The 17,110-nt window shown below is 34.7% G+C and overlaps 1 protein-coding gene across 2 annotated transcripts; it reads left to right on the plus strand.

The window, feature by feature from the left end:
* The first annotated feature begins 211 nt into the window (after positions 1 to 211).
* Positions 212 to 16,493, plus strand: LOC110426609 (inositol hexakisphosphate and diphosphoinositol-pentakisphosphate kinase VIP2). 2 transcript variants are annotated; one of them, XM_021441850.2, is made up of 30 exons: positions 212 to 675; positions 854 to 913; positions 1,253 to 1,299; positions 1,900 to 1,983; positions 3,293 to 3,356; positions 3,751 to 3,904; positions 4,720 to 4,790; positions 4,971 to 5,075; positions 5,623 to 5,715; positions 6,594 to 6,668; positions 7,329 to 7,414; positions 7,986 to 8,192; positions 8,278 to 8,377; positions 8,465 to 8,535; positions 9,056 to 9,137; positions 9,461 to 9,619; positions 10,009 to 10,051; positions 10,302 to 10,384; positions 10,541 to 10,603; positions 10,680 to 10,754; positions 12,010 to 12,135; positions 12,309 to 12,550; positions 12,857 to 12,901; positions 13,625 to 13,691; positions 14,042 to 14,113; positions 14,421 to 14,674; positions 14,754 to 14,811; positions 15,005 to 15,172; positions 15,402 to 15,476; positions 15,976 to 16,493. In XM_021441850.2, the coding sequence occupies exons 1-30, from the start codon at positions 589 to 591 to the stop codon at positions 16,237 to 16,239; spliced, it is 3,180 nt and encodes a 1,059-aa protein (XP_021297525.1). In that variant the 5' UTR covers positions 212 to 588; the 3' UTR covers positions 16,240 to 16,493. The 2 variants fall into 2 exon arrangements, with proteins under 2 accessions (XP_021297525.1, XP_021297526.1); XM_021441851.2 differs by having other exon boundaries at positions 212 to 657.
* The last annotated feature ends 617 nt before the right edge of the window (positions 16,494 to 17,110 follow it).

Consider the following 17,110-nt stretch of genomic DNA (forward strand, 5'->3'; position numbering starts at 1 on the left):
CGAAGTTCAAAGTTTGGGAAAATGACAAAGACAGCAACGCACTGCATCCTACTCCCATCGGTTTTATAACCTCAAACTTTACACGTCGCCTTTGTAAAGCGAAATCACCCACTTTGCATATTCCAGAATCCAAAATGTCTCGTATCCAAACATCCTTCAAAACCTTCCAAATAAACAAATAAAAATCCTCAGCTTCTCATTTTCTTATTATTTATTTATTTTTTTTCGCTTGGCTCTAAGACCGTTCCATTTCCTTTTCCTCTCTATATATTTCTTGTGACTCATTCACCGGTTTCTCTTTCTTCCTTCGTCCTTTCTCTGCTTTTTTTTTTTATTCTTGTTTAGGCCAATTTTTTTAGCTGTTTTCTTCACTTCTTCTAGATCTCGTTTACGTATTCGTGTACGTATTTTTCGTACAAAAATACACGTATCTGAAAAAAAAAGGTTCCAGCTCCGGCTGGCGTTGTGGCGGTGACTGGAAGCTGACGAGTTCCGTTGCGGTTTCTTTTTATTTAATTTTTGTTTTTGTTCGTTGAGATTGTTTTTTTTTTTTGTTTTTTTGAGAGAGAGAAGAAGGAAGAGAAAGAGATGGCAGGAGAAGAAGGAAGAGAATATTATAAGAAGATAACGGTTGGAGTTTGCGTCATGGAAAAGAAGGTGAAATGCGGAAGCGAGGTTTTCTCTCTTTTGTTTACTCAAGCTTCCTGCTAAAAATATGAAAATTATAATGTTATATGAGAAAAGTTCAAGAGTCGTGTGATTTATATAATAACGTAACGTAATGTAGTATTTACTGTTCTGGTATAATGCTTGAATTTTAAGTTTATAAAAGTTTTCGAGTTTTAATTTTCAGGTTTTTTCAGCTCCAATGGGACAAATCCTAGAAAGGCTTAAGGCTTTTGGCGAATTTGAGGTAGATCAGATATATATATTAAATTTAAGTTAAATTTAAATGAAACTGTGTTATTATTTTATTTATTTTTTTGAGTTGAATTTGATGAAATATGTAATTTGACGAGAAATATAAATGCTGACTCGTGCAGTATTTTCTTTTTGTGAACTTTTTTATTTTATTTTTCTAAAAAAGATAACCATGTTTGATAGTAGTAATGAAGTGCTGTTTCCGTAAATTCTGTATCTGCGTTGTGAATGCTATGGGGGAGTTTGTTTGTGCGTATGTATCGCGAGAGAGCATGTTTTAATGTTGTTTTATTCTTATGGATTGCTTGCGTTGCTTTTTTTTTTTTTGTAGATTATACATTTTGGCGATAAGGTTATTCTTGAAGAACCGATAGAAAGGTACATTTGCGGTTAATTAGTTGAAACACAGTGTCTCTCATATGCCATTTGATATTGTATATAGTGTTGGTTATAGTTGGTATTATTGATGTCCTTTTCATTTTTTATATTTTAAATTTCGGTTCGAATTAACCACAGTTTGAATGTTACTGATGATAAAAAAGGAAAAATAAAAAGACCTGTGGACGTGATCGACAGATTTAAGATGTCCTGTTCAAAGCCGTAAATAGACTGGTTGCATTTATGTGGAAAATTTTTGAAGGCATATATTTGCAATTTTCTTTACCTTTTGATGGACTGTTTTGACATTTGTTTGAGTTAGTGGCTGTATAACTTGAGATCAGTCCTTGCTAGTCTGAAAGTATCTCTCTCTGTGTTAAAGGATTCTATGAGTTGTGGGAGGGAATTAAGTTATAGGGTGTGATAGCCAGATATCTGTTGAGTGTTATAGGTGGCTCCAGTTCTTGATATTAAACTCTTAAGGTGCAAAATTTATTGTTGATGGTTGAGGCTTATGTTGTTTCTCTCACTTAATTGGGTTGAGAAGTTCCTTGCTATTAACTGGCCTAATATTTTTTTTTATAATTATGCTTATTTCAGCTGGCCAATCTGTGATTGTTTGATTGCATTCTATTCCTCTGGATATCCTCTTGAAAAGGCTGAAGCATATACTGTTTTAAGGAAGTAAGTTCCTTTATATACATATACATATACATACATATATATATATGTAGTTTATTCATATGCATGTATTCTATGTGCATGTTTATTGCATTCTATTCCTCTGGATATCCCCTTGAAAGGGCAGAAGCATATGCTGCTTTAAGGAAGCAAGTTCTTTTATATACATAGACATATATATATATATATATGTGGTTTATTCGTATGCATGTATTCTATGTGCATGTTTAAAATAAGAATCAATATCTTTGCAAATTGCAGGAAAATTGCCTAATATTAGATCGAAGTAAGTTCTTATATATATATATATATATATATATATATATAGTTTAGTTGTATGCATGTATTCAATGTGCATGTTTAAAATAAGAATCAATATCTTTGCAAATTGTAGGAAAATTTACCTAATTTTAGATTGGAAGTAAGTTGTTATATATGTATATATATGTATGTATGTACTTTATTCTTATGCATGTGTTCTATGTGCATGTTCAAAATAAGAATCAATATCTTTTCAAATTGGAAGAAAATTTTCCTAATTTTAGATTCTAATATGACTACTTATTTTCAAGTTTTAACATCAAGAACTTCAAATAATGATTTCATTACCTTTTGACACCTCATATTTTACCTTTGGGAAACTTTATGGCAGTTGGAGCTGTTAAATTAGGCCTATCTTTTTTACAAGTAATGTACTAAATGTTGGCTGAATTACATCTTGAAAAGCTAAAGAATTTACAAAGAGGAGATTATGGGCAAATTACTGTTGTTTTCTTTTGAATTAATATAGATCTTAAATGACAATCTATAATGAAAATAAGGAAAGTAATTATTTATAGTAATTCTGGAGAATCTTGGGTCTAAATTATCAAGCATCATCATGACAAAGATTTCCAGATCAGCCGGCATTATGAGAATTATTAGGTCTTTACAGATATAAATATATTTAGGTCTCTACGGAGATGGAATGCTCAAGAGCAGTGGATGTGCTTCTTGAAAATTTAAAGATAATCATGTTCAAGGTGATGGTTCAATTAATTTCCCTCTAATTTAGGTTGGAAGAATCTAAAATTTGGACCATGCATGACTGTTAGACTGCTTGTAAGGGATTTTACATTTAGCCAATGCCCTTAGACCATTCTTCGTTTTCTGCTCAGTTTCTAATTTTTTAATGTATATATTACCTAACTGTTTATTAACTTATTTTGATCATTCTAGTTCATTGAACTGTAGAAGAACAGTTTGCTTCTCCTTTGTAACTAGCAAGCAATGATTAATTAAGTTTTGCAACTGTTTGTGCTTTATGATTCAGACCATTCCTTGTGAATGAGTTGGACCCACAACACCTTCTTCATGATCGAAGGAAGGTATATGAGGTATACATCCTAAACTTTTATCTTGGCACTGGTGTTTTGATCTATTATCAATTAGGAAAACCAAGACAGCTTTCCATCTCACCTAGTGACTTTGTGGCAGTTTTTTTTTAGCTCATATCCATTACTTTTGTATAGCCTTTGGCCCATTTCTTTGGGATGTTGAGAGAGGGGGCCTTAATAGGGGCTTTGATCTCCTGTCCCCTTTTTCGAAATAGATGCAAATGACTGACAGTGGGATTAAGGCTAGTCCTATACCATAACTGTTTGAAGGTTCTGTTCTTAGAGAAAAATATCCTTTGAGCTCAGCTGAGAACTTATATAAATGGTTGGAACTGTTTAATGTTAATATAGCAATTGATTGACAAAGAGTAACCTACTTATTTTGGGATTCAAGCGGCTTGAAATGTATGGGATCACTGTTCCAAGATATGCCCTTGTAAATAGAGAAGTACCGTATCAAGAGCTGGATTATTTTATTGAGGAAGAAGATTATGTTGAGGTCCATGGAAATCGTTTTTGGAAGCCATTTGTGGAGAAGCCTGTTGATGGTGAGTTTGGTCCTTTCATTTGCCTTTATCCTTTATTTTGTTGCATCTGTCTTGCTCCTCACCGATAAACAGAGAATGAATCTTACTATGGACCTTTGTGGTATACTCCTTGTTTCCATGAAGCTTCAACTTACCATGCAAAGAGTATCTTAAAGCTTCTTTCCTTTTTGGTCAAAAGATCTAGTGAACATGTCATCTATTGCTCATCGACCGATTCATTCCCGTTACACAAAATTCAAGTATGTTCGTTCTGCATGCATATAGTATGGTGCAAGGATCCATAACGTTATTGCATGTGAAATGCATGTATAGAATGGTTTTCTAGACACCCTTATTTTGGTCGACTGCCTTGTCTCTCTTTGGAGAGGGGAATATATTGATTTACTGGGACTGGCTTGATTTGCAGAATGGAAAGTCAAGCTTTGTTTTTATGTTCTTATAAAACCATGCTAGTTTTTTTTAATAAAAGAATTTGTATAAAATATAGGATTTCTTCTTATGAGGTTATGGTTGGAGCTGAATAACAACCACGCAGCTTATGAAAATTATCAAACTTATGCATCTAATTCTATAAATTTTCCTAGTTCAAGTGCAGAATTATCTATTCACTTTTAATATGTTCTGTTCCTTAAAATTTATTCACTTTTAAACTGCATGCAATTGAGTCTTGAAACCTCCTTTGTGAAGCTTGGGAAGGATTTTTGTTCTTTGGTACTTCAATAATTTATAGCAACAACTGTAGCTCTGGTTTAATTGGCTGACCTTTCTCCTGTTTGCATGAATGCTAATGACTTTTAATTTGTTCATTCTTGAAGGAGATAATCATAGTATAATGATATATTATCCTAGCTCAGCAGGCGGAGGCATGAAAGAATTATTTAGGAAGGTCTGGATACCTAACTTGAACTTTTGGTCACAATTTTTTGCTAATTTTTGCAGCTCTGATTTTGGTTTTGTAAGCATCGTTGGTTATGTGGCAAATGCTTTTAAAGTTACTGGCCCATGATTTTTTTGATATTCTCTCTGGTAAATGTAAATTGTAATCTGGTATGGTTTTTCGTTTTAGGTTGGAAACAGATCAAGTGAGTTCCATCCTGAGGTTAGAAGAGTAAGACGTGAAGGTTCTTACATATATGAGGAATTTATGCCGACTGGAGGAACAGATGTCAAGGTTTTGCATTTTGGTGTTCAAGTTTTGTTGTAAATTTATTATTCTTCGATTTTGTAATTATATGAAACTCATTCTTTTCTAGTTGCAAAACATTTTGCACTCAATAGCATATGCTTTACATTTAACTGTGTTTGAATAGGAGGAGAGTGGATGTATCAGGGGTAGCCTTACATGTGCTGTTTGCCTGTTTCTATGAATTTTAGTACTATTAGTTTTTTTTTTTATAATTGGGCGAAGGGGGATTCGAACCCTGCTCTTTAGGCAGGGGGATAATGCACCAACCAATGAGCCAAATACTCGGATGCTAGTACTATTAGTTCAGGTATTAAATGTCGCATAATTAGGCATTGATTTTTGCATTGGAAAGAAACAGCTATTCTATTTGCAGGCCAACGGGCTACACATTGGGTTCTTATGTTCTTGTTGGAGGGTTTTTTTTTGTTTTTTTAAAGTTTTGTTATAACTTTGAAGCATTAGCCAATATTGTTGCCTATTTGGTGCTTCTCTCCTTGCAAGTTTACCTGATCATCTTGTCAAATGAATGTAGGTCTATACTGTTGGCCCTGAATACGCACATGCTGAGGCTAGGAAGTCTCCTGTTGTTGATGGTGTTGTTATGAGAAATCCTGATGGCAAAGAAGTAAGTATTTGGTAATACATGATGCAAAGGATGTTTACTACTTCTCTTTGATGTATGCACATTTGTACATGTTCAGAAATCTCAATATTTGATCCTTGCAGTTTCTTGTCAATCACTTATTTCTTTGGCAATGCTTGATTGCCATGCAACCTATTGTCTTTGTTTTTCAGTGTTTTCGCTTGTGGAAGGATATTTTGTCTGTGGACAGTTAGCATATAGTTTCAAGTCAAACCTATGTGGAGAAATTTTTATCATCTTTGAGAGTTCAAATGGATGAGGAAACCACATTTATTTGGTTAAGCAAACATCAAGAGAATGTGTCGGTTGGATTGTGTTACATGAAAGACATTAAATTCCGGTTGTCACGTGAAAACTTTTGAAACTCACAGTATACATACGATAACTATCAAAGAAAGTAATCATAAACTAAGTGCTCTATAATGCACATATTGCTCGAGATATTTTAATCATGTGCAATGACTTAAATCAATTGCCCTTATCTTCATGGTGCTGCAGGGTGAAAAGGGGCCATTAACTACATGGTTAAATCAATAGTTTAGCGGAAAATTATATGTAAAAAGATAGTGGGGCAAGATCTCATATGCAAAAGCTTCTAATTTCGTTGTATCTTGCCCCTGGTAATGACTCAAATTATTTGCTTGCATTTGTGGGTGATCGCTTATCATTAATTGCTCACTGAAAAGTTATGGAAAGGTTGATTAATTATAATTGATGTAACATATAGTACCAATACATTATCAGCTAGCTATGGAATAATTCTTTTTTACTACCATAACTGATTCAGTGCAAGTAGTCTATTAGACTTTAAGGGAGGAATATATGATGTTTGAAATATATCCTTTAACCTAATTTGACAGGTTAGATATCCCGTGTTGCTGACTCCTAATGAGAAGCAAATGGCAAGGGAAGTTTGCATCGCATTTAGGCAAGCGGTATGTCAAGTGAATTTCCTTTGCAACAGATGTCTTAGTGTTTGATAATTATGGCCATGTATTTTCTGCTATATCTCCTGGAAACTACTTGTATTTGTTTTTGTTTGTTCTTGCCACTTTGGCTATTTGTCTTCTCATTCTCTCTTGATCCTTTGACACATGAATTTTGCTAGAATAGTGTGCTCACAGTAATTCTTTTTACACTGAGGGCATCTCTTTCGGGGAAAAGTCTGATCACGAGCTCATATTAGCTTCTTGAGATATTATTTGCAGTTATCGTGTTTTCATATATTTTACTGTCTCTTAGATTTTCTTTTTCTATTTTTTCCTTTGGTAGTTCCGTTTCCAATTAGGTATTATGTAATGGGAATCAAAGATATGTTTACATGTTGAAGTTAATATCAATTTGATTCATGAAGAATGGGTTCATGTAATTGTAGAAAAACATATTTATGCATTTTGGAGGTTGTGTAGATGACGTTGCAGTGAAAACTGCACCTGTCACCTCTGTTTCTTATTAAATGAGCACAAAAAGATAGGGTTTACTAACAATTTTGTGCTTCCTTGATGTTGATAAAAATACTTAATCTGTATTCTTTTTCTCCATTTTTAATGGTTTATAGGGCATGTCCATTTAATATTCAGTTTTGTTGCTTGCAGGTTTGTGGGTTTGATCTTTTGCGTTCTGAGGGGCGTTCATATGTTTGTGATGTGAATGGATGGAGTTTTGTGAAAAACTCTCACAAGTAATGCTAATTAGATTCCCTTTAGTCTTGTTATATTTGCGGTGTTGTTCGTATGGATATTTTTCATTTGACTATGCGACATATTGTCTTGGATGAACTGTTAAAATCATAGATTTTGTTAAAGCTCTCTGGCCTTATCATTAATTAATTTAATTTAATTACCCTTACGTCATGTATCATGGACAGAAAGAGGAGGAAGAGAAAAAAGAATCCATGTGTGCATAGTGCCCCTATATATAATGGTATCTTTAAGTGCTTAATGTTGCTGTTCTATCTTCTTCTCCTCTTGTCCATTCTCTGTGTGTGATTTTGTGTGTCTCCAGTGGAATTCAGCAATTTCTAGGAAGGTAACAGTAATACTTTTTTATAAAAGTTGTCTTTCTCTGCTTATTTACTATTTAGTGGACTAAAAATATTGTTTAAAGCTTAAATGGTCATCTCATTTTTACATGCTCTTTGTTAATTTCTATTGGTGGTCTGGTGGTTTAGTTGATATGTTTATTTTCCCTCTGTTCACATTCTCTCTTGTTTATATATTGTGAAAAGACTTACACTCTCTTTTCCAATGCAGGTATTATGATGATGCTGCTTGTGTGTTGAGGAAGATGTTTTTAGATGCAAAAGCACCTCATCTGTCCTCAGCAATACCACCAACTTTACCATGGAAAATAAATGAACCAGTCCAGCCTACTGAGGGACTTACTCGTCAAGGAAGTGGAATCATTGGCACATTTGGGCAGTCTGAGGAGCTACGTTGTGTTATAGTGGTTATTCGCCAGTATGTTGCTACATTTTTTATGCTGTTCTTCCTTTGTTTGTTAGATTCTCTGCTTTTCATTAATAATTCTATCCTCTATGAGCAGTGGTGATAGAACTCCCAAGCAGAAGGTGAAATTGAAGGTTACTGAGGAAAAGCTGCTAAACTTGATGCTAAAGTACAATGGGGGACGACCCAGATCTGAGGTGATTATTTTCACTTCTTTATTATTTTTATTCTACAGCTAAATTATAATGTCTAAGCACCTAGTTTTTTTTTTATCACTTTTTCAGACAAAACTTAAAAGTGCCGTTCAATTGCAAGATTTGTTGGATGCCACAAGAATGCTTGTCCCCCGTTCCAGGTAGCACCTATAGCAAAACACTTGCAAATGACCCCCTCCCTAAAACTCAAAACATTAAAAGGAATGAAAAGAAAAGTTTGTAATGATGATTTGTTGCCAGACAGGAAGAGGTGCTGCAACAAATTTAGTAGGATAGGAATTGGGGCTGCTTCAAATGAGGAAAAAATATGGCTATATTGTGGGCATGACCTAGCGATTTTATGGTTTAATTGGATGGGAGAAGGTAATTAGTGGGTGTTTGTTGGATTAAAAGGGGAAGGGCACGATTTTGAGGGCTGAAACCAACAAAAGGAAATAAATTTAGCTGCCGTCTGGTATGAGGGCTTTCTTTACTAATTTATTTTAACTCCTTTTGCAGGGGGGAGGGGTTTTGTGGGTGAGAACGAGGGGTGTTTACCACCTAAAGAAAAATCTGCATATGCTTTTTTAGTTGTTTATAAGTAAAGTATATTATCAGTTGGAACTTTTGAATTTATTTAATGATCAATAATGATTTGTGTTGATTATTTGTATGATATAGACCAGGCCCTGGAAGTGACAGTGAAGCAGAAGATCTTGAGCATGCTGAAAAGCTTCGCCAAGTTAAAGCAGTACTTGAGGAGGTTATTTGTATTATCTTGAAATCACTTGCTTTTTCACTCTACTAGCCGTAGTACATTCATTTTATTGTTCTAGTTACGTTGCTTTTGAGCAGACCTCTGTGTTGTGGATGTAGAAGTTCATGATTGCTCATTCCCCCTTGATCATAAATGTGTCATTTCTTTATATATATGTGTATATATACATATACATATATACCTGTGTGTGTATATATATATATATATATGTATACATAAATGTATATGCACACACACACACACACACACACACACACATGTATATATAATATGGCTTCTCGTCACATGGTAAATGCTTTGGTTTCCAGGGGGGACACTTTTCTGGTATTTATAGAAAGGTGCAACTAAAGCCTCTTAAGTGGGTTAAAGTTCCAAAAAGTAATGGCGAAGGTGAAGAAGAACGGCCTGTCGAAGCACTAATGGTTCTTAAATATGGGGGTGTTCTTACACATGCTGGGAGGAAGCAGGTAATAATTATGAACCTCTCATGCATGTATTCATATATTTCTAGCTTAAGTACTTCATATTCAAGTACTCCTCGGGACAATCTATAGACCACTTTTCACTTTAGAAGTCAAATTATCTCATAATTAAGACAATTATTTAAATTTGAATTTAAAGTGAGGATAGTATTGGAAAGTTAAATTGAGAAGGGTTTACTGAATTTAAAGTGGACATTCATTTTAAGACATCTAAGATTGGAATCAAGAAATTCCTTTTGGGCAGAGGGATAAAAATTCAATCAAATATCTGTTACTTCTTTTGTTCTAAGGTACTTGATATTTACCCTTCTAACCTTTCCTCTAGTTTTCTTTTTTTTTCTCGTTGATAATTTTTGTTTCTCATATCCATGCAGGCAGAAGAGCTGGGTAGATACTTTCGAAATAATATGTATCCAGGTCAGAACAATAGATCCTTTTACCTTTGGTTGTGCAGCCTGTGTGGCAGGAATGTGCTCAATATAGATATGTGGTATTTGCTTAAATTTAGGTCCTAAACAAGTCTAAATTTAATGAAATTGATAACATATTTTCACTTAAGTTAATCTTTACTTCTCTGGACATTTATGTTATAAGTGCCAGGTAGATTAAATGTCGATGAATTCTGAAGTATCTTGCTTTTTCTTCACTAATTTTTATAAGATTACAGGTGAAGGTACTGGCCTGCTTCGCCTTCATAGTACATATCGTCATGATCTGAAAATTTACAGCTCTGATGAGGGCCGTGTTCAGGTATGCCTTTAGTCATGAATAAAGCAGTATATACCATTTGATGTTCTTATTATATTTCCTGTTTGTGCTTCAATTCTTTTGAACTCAGTTGCTATATACTTATCATCATTGGCATTTGGCGTCATTAATAGGTTTATAAATTAAATAATTTGACAGATGTCTGCAGCTGCTTTTGCTAAAGGCCTGCTTGACCTTGAAGGGCAGTTAACACCAATCCTGGTTTGTAATGTCTCCACACAACGGCATTCTGCTTGTTGACATTGAATTTGCATGACTGAGTTGGTTATTTTTTAAGGTCTCCCTTGTTAGCAAGGACTCCTCTATGTTGGATGGACTTGACAATGCCAGCAGTGAGATGGAAGAAGCCAAGGTTTGTATCTCCTCTTGCCTTTCACGAGCTGTTTGCACATCATATGACATGAGAGTAAACTAGGATTCTTGGCTTGGTAAATGATTTGATTTATTCATTCGTTGGTTCATGTTTTAAAAGTTTGGCTACAGAATGTAGTCTGTTGGATAACTTGATTATTTAAATATGGTTAGAACGAAAGGAGAGCTTTTGAACAGGCTTCTTTATGATCTTGAATAAGCTGGATATAATCAGCAGAATTAGTTAAGTTTCCTCATGGATCCACGAGAAAATTTTCAACCTGGCATGAATCTATCGATTTTTTGTTCTTTGCTAAAAACTTAGTGTTAAACTGAGAACTAAGAGAAAAGTGCAATATATCTTCCTTTTAATGTGGATGACCAAGATATAGACTTTCTCAATAATTAGAGGCATAAAATGATTTAATAGTAAGAGGAAGAATGGGAAATTTAATGTAGATGTTGGAATTTTGAAGGTAGGGAAACATTTCAAGCATTCAGTGTCTCATTTTTTCTTACTGCCTTAAAAAGAGCATTTCTGCTGACAAGAAAAGAGTGAGCAAGCTTTTCTAGGTTTCATGAAGTCAATTTTAAGTGAGGAGTGTAACTGGGATTGCTTGAAGCCCTAGGATTGTTAATGCTATTGATGGTAATGTGTTTTATGTCTTTTATGCATGTCTTTTCGAATTGGGTTTAAGAATCTGTAAAAGAATTGCTCCACCTAAAACTTTTAAGCCATTAGGTGAGGAGCTGAGGGTCCAATTGTGGGTTTTGTACTTTCTTTAACTAATATGCTCCTTCATGTGCAAGTCCATCAGACTGAAAGCATGTGTTAAAGCACAGACCCATCACATACCTTGAGTTGAAATGTAATTCAATATAATAAGTGCAGCTAGCATTGAAACTCTGAATCACTTGATTAAAGAGGCTTTGATTTCAGGAACAACTTAACCTAAAAACTTGCGCTCTTAGGTGTGTGCTTAATAATGGGTTTATATTTTTATGTACATGTTATTTAGTTGTGTGGTTCTTCGTTATCACCTTCTACAACATCATATTATGTATAGTTAAACATAAGACTTGAAGCAGATTGTTCTCCATTTGTTGATACCTTAAATTACTGCCCCACCTTACCCCTAGAGCAGGGTAAAAGGATAAAAATGGATGATCATGCAAAGTGGTTAAACATTTTTACATGTTTAACAATCTGCAGCTCTTTTCAGTTCTGCTTTAGACTTTCTCTCTGCACTTTGCAGGCTAGGCTGAATGAAATTATAACTGCTGGTGCAAAGACAATTTATAGCAATGGAACATCTGAATGTCCTTGGATGACTGATGGAGCTGGATTGCCCACAAATGCTTCTGAACTCCTACCCAACCTGGTAATTTCATTGTATTAAGTAAATACGTAAAACTGTAGTGACTCCTTTCCTCCCTTTGTTCCTAGTTCTAGTTCATTTCTAAGTTTTTTGAATAGGGGAGGAAACAAGATTGATTTGCCGATAATGGCCATTTTTCACTTTCCCCTTTTTCATTTTGTACCTTTTATATACAGGTAACCTTGACTAAGAAGGTTACGGAACAAGTCAGACTACTTGCCAAGGATGAAGATGAAAATCTTACAGAGACAAGCCCATATGATGTGATTCCCCCGTATGACCAAGCAAAAGCTCTTGGTAAGACAAATATTGACATTGATCGTATTGCTGCTGGATTACCTTGTGGTAGCGAGGGTTTCCTCTTGATGTATGCTCGGTGGAGAAAACTTGAAAGAGATTTGTATAATGAACGTAAAGTGTAAGTATCTACCATTTCTTCTTTGTCACACTTGTGCTGCAGGTGTCTGATAATTCTGGCACTTTTGTTATATTTCTTTTCCTGTACATCGTATGAGGGGCATTATCCATTTTAAAGCTACTTCAAAGCTTACATTTAGTATCCTGAAAATGTAATTATTGCTTAATAAATACTTTTAGGATTTTGTTGTTATTTGGTTGGGGGGGGGGTTGGTTGTTAAGTTATTGTAATTTGTGGCTGTGATTTAGTGTTATGGGCAGTGTTCTTATAAAGTATCGGATTCACTGACATTTGATTCTCCTGCAGACGGTTTGACATAACTCAAATTCCTGATGTTTATGACTCATGCAAGTGAGTAACTATTTCGTACTATTAATGAAATTTGTTGGAAAGTAGTACTAAATGCACAACAAATTTATAATTCAGAAAGCATATGTGTATAAATATTCTTTGTTCCTGGTTTAAGAATTTATGTTGGCCTCCACTTTTTCTTTCTCAAAACTCTATTTCTTTCTTATTTATCCTTTAATTTATCCCTTTGAATCTGTTAAATAGAAAATTAAGAATTGTTTATTGATTTATTTCAAGGAGATGGTTGCATGGTTTTAATTGCATTCCAACACACACATCAAAAGTTGACGTGAACATTTATTTAGATTTAGGAAAATGACCCATCAATGATGATGGTGTGGGCTGATTGAAGGGCTGGGGATTGCATCTCACCATGGTATCGCGGTTGAACAATTGCTCTTTTTTAAGGAGATTGCTGTATAATTTATATTTAGCATCTCTTTGGATTATGGGAAATAATACATCAGCAAAAATGGTCTGGGGTAGTGGGGATTGGTGACGCATCTTGCTGTACTGTAATATATGCATGGTACCACAGCATAATTTTAATTTTTCATAACAACCTATTATGCAAATTCTAAAACTCAAGCATGTCGCCTTGTCTTGACTATAAAATTTTAAAACATCCATAAATATAGAAATTTGTTGGCTCTTAAAAGTTAAAATGCTTCTACTTTTCCTTCTGAATGCTTATGTACCTTCAATTAACCTACTTTGTGACAGGTATGATCTTCTGCATAATGCTCATCTTAATCTGGAAGGTTTGGATGAGCTCTTCAAGGTTGCCCAGGTACAAACATCTTTTCACCATAGAGAAATAATGTTGATCTTTCATACATGCTATATTAACAGTTTTTCTCTATTTAATCTTAGCCTTCTATACTTAACTTTGATCTGAAACCTCTTTGTCCATATTGTCTTATTTGCTTCTTTTGATGACTGTATCTTATTGCTTTTTAAATTGGCTTCTCTCCTTACGGTGTGAGTAATTGCCTTTATAGTGAAAAGTTACAAGTTTTTAGTGTTGGTTTGCAGGAAAATGGAATAGGCTTCTTAAAGCACTTGCTTGCTATGTTGCTTATTGACCACTATCACTTTTTGTCCTAATCGGCCTGACTAGTCTGTGTGTTATTGTTGCAGCTTCTTGCAGATGGTGTCATCCCAAATGAATATGGAATCAATCCAAAGCAAAAGCTAAAAATTGGTTCAAAGGTGATTTCTTGCTCTGAGCGTTCTCTCTTTTGAACTTATTTAGTAACCAGCAGCATGCCTCATTCAAGTAGAAAGGTTTTGAACAAAATCTCTTACTTAGCATGTTTACTGAATGACCAAATGAGTCAAAAGTCTAAAAAGGTAAATGTGGATGCAGTACTGAATTTATTAAGGTTAAAAAAGTCTTTGCACGGCTACTGGTTCCCCTGTCTACAATGTACATTTGCAGCCTTTATCGTTGCAAATGTAGTACTTTCAATATTGATGCGTGATTAAGTATATCCTAATTTTTATTATGTTCACTTAGATTGCGCGCCGTTTGTTGGGTAAAATTTTGATTGATCTGAGGAATACCCGTGAGGAAGCCCTTAATGTTGCCGAGTTAAAGAGTAATCAAGACAAATGCTCAAAATCAACCAAGATTGAAAAGGAAGATAAAGATTTTCCACCAAAGCTTTTCATCAAGACTGATGACACGAGAAGATCTAGCACTACAAGTGAAATGTCGATGGATCAAGATGATGATGATGATAAAGAGACCAAATACCGTTTGGACCCAAAGTCAGTCAATAAACTTTCAAGTCATGCGTTATTCTCTATATTTTAGTTTATAATCTTATATTTACTCATTTTCAATCAGGTATGCAAATGTCAAGACACCTGAGCGCCATGTGCGAACACGCCTATACTTCACATCAGTAAGTGCAAATCTTGAAAGAAATAAGCTAAACTTTCCATTTCTATCATTCAACTAGGACTTTTGTTTGTTATTTACCATTTAGCATTGCCCATCAATATTGACATCTTCCAAATTTGTGAAGATAATTGATTTGCTGTATGTTTACTTACAATCATTTTGTTGAATTAATTTGGCAATAATGCGTCTGACAGGAATCTCATATCCACTCCCTCATGAATGTACTTCGTTACTGTAACCTGGATGAATCTCTTCAGGGAGAAGCTAGTCTCATTTGCCAGACAGCTTTGGAGCGTTTGTACAAAACGAAGGAGCTGGACTACATGAGTTACATTGTGATAAGGATGTTTGAGAACACAGAGGTAGGTGCCTTTTATATATATTTATATATCATTGAAGTATCTGTCTGAAGATAGGAACATGATCATGATTTTTCTTAATCTTTCCTCAGTATGTGGTTCAACTCATTAAGCCAAAGCCGCCAGATCCAGCCATCGTAAACTGGTGGCTTTGGCCTTGAGTACTTCACCTTTAAATTATCATCAGAGTTATCTTGCTGAGCTTAAGTTATGTATGGAATTGAAATTACAGGTAGATTTGGAAGACCCAAGAAGGTTCCGTATTGAGTTGACGTTCAGCCGTGGTGCAGATTTATCCCCACTGGAGGTAATACCATCAGAGAAAAACCCTCATGGAAATTATCAAAATTGGAAGTTAATATCAAACATCGTCGTGCAAACCTGAAATATTTTGCCTTAAATATTTATCAATTTTATTTAGGAATTACCCATTTTTCGTGTTTCTTGTTGTGTTCATAATACTAAAATAAATCGAATATGCTTCATTAAGTCTTTGAAGATTCTCTTGACCAATTGGGAGCTTGTCATGGGTTTAGATTGGAACCAGTTGTCTGAATATGTGACCTAGAAACATTCTAATGTATTTTGTGACCTGCAAAAATTGGTTCATGCATCATGGCAGGATATATCCACAATCCGTAATGTCGTCAGCATTGATTTCTGCTAGATTGAAATTGTTGCCTTGCAAATATGTCTTTGATACAATGGACATCAGCAAATATTAAGATTTAATTTATTTGATTTTATTAAAGAATTGAACAACTGGTGTGAGCATTATTTACCCAGTTTTCTGATTTACTCAACAGATGAACGACAGCAAGGCCATCTCTTTGCACCAGGAGCATACATTGCCAATAATGGGTCCAGAAAGGCTGCAAGAAGTGGGATCCTATCTTACATTAGAGAAAATGGAAAAGATGATTCGCCCATTTGCAATGCCAGCAGAAGACTTCCCTCCTCCAGCCACCCCTGCTGGATTTTCAGGCTACTTTGCCAAGAGTGCATCGGTGCTTGAGCGTCTGGTAAATCTTTGGCCTTTCCATAAGAATGCTCATACAAATGGAAAGTAACAAGTCGCTTGTCTAATTTTAATTTAAACTTGTTTTCTGCCCATTCTTTTGTTGTTTTATATATGCATCGTGCAATTTGTTTACCTCTGGTTATTCTAACAGCGAAGAGAGGTATTGAGCTCCCTTCATCTCATGAACAATATGTTTTTTCCAACAACAGAAGAATGTTGTGGAAAGATGTTTAAAATCGTAAATTTTGGTTTTGTTTCTGTCATTAGTGCAATTTGCCAAATAGATCAAAGAGTTTGCATTGAGGATGATTCTCCTAGATAACATTACTTTAGGTTGATGATGCATAAGAGAAAGATTTGGAGTCTATGGTAATCCTTTTCGTGAATGATTGACTGAGCATGACCACCACGATGGGGAATATTCGTCTTCTGTACAGGTCCTTTGGTATTGGATTTTTTTTGTTTCCATTGTCAATCCGATGCAAAAACAAACAAAGGTTACGTATTTGCATTGTAACATCGAGGGCCCCATGAGTCTCTTTGATAAAGTTAACCAATCGTTTAGCGGTGCTGACTACTGTTAAACATCATATCAAGGAGACTCGTAACTTTGGGTTCCAGATGAATTTTAGTTGAGTAAAAAATTTTGAATGGAAAAGCATGAGACTCTTTTCCTCTTCTCTTTAGAACTCTTTTCCTTTTGTTTGCTCTTTAGAGAAGATAACATCTCTCTCTCTCTCTCTCTCTCTCTCTCTCTCTCTCTCTCTCTCTCGATCTTCTTAGTACTCTTGAAGCTTTTTGTTTCTTGGAAGATTACTATAAAACAAAAGCAAAAAGTAAAAAAAAAATCATAATTAATTAAAAATAGGTTAGTGATTAAAATAAATATTAATTATAGCATGATCAGTTTATATCACAAT

The sequence above is a fragment of the Theobroma umbraticum genome, unplaced genomic scaffold (assembly GCF_002168275.2).
Source record: "Theobroma umbraticum cultivar Fairchild unplaced genomic scaffold, ASM216827v3 scaffold_12.0, whole genome shotgun sequence".
Lineage (NCBI taxonomy): Eukaryota > Viridiplantae > Streptophyta > Magnoliopsida > Malvales > Malvaceae > Theobroma > Theobroma umbraticum.

Bases quoted from the DNA above. Each gene is read 5' to 3' on its own strand.
- LOC110426609 (XM_021441850.2), top strand. From the start codon at position 589: ATGGCAGGAGAAGAAGGAAGAGAATATTATAAGAAGATAACGGTTGGA. The intron at 3,357-3,750 runs GTATACATCCTA...TTGGGATTCAAG, and splicing joins ATCGAAGGAAGGTATATGAG to CGGCTTGAAATGTATGGGAT. The intron at 5,716-6,593 runs GTAAGTATTTGG...CTAATTTGACAG, and splicing joins GAAATCCTGATGGCAAAGAA to GTTAGATATCCCGTGTTGCT.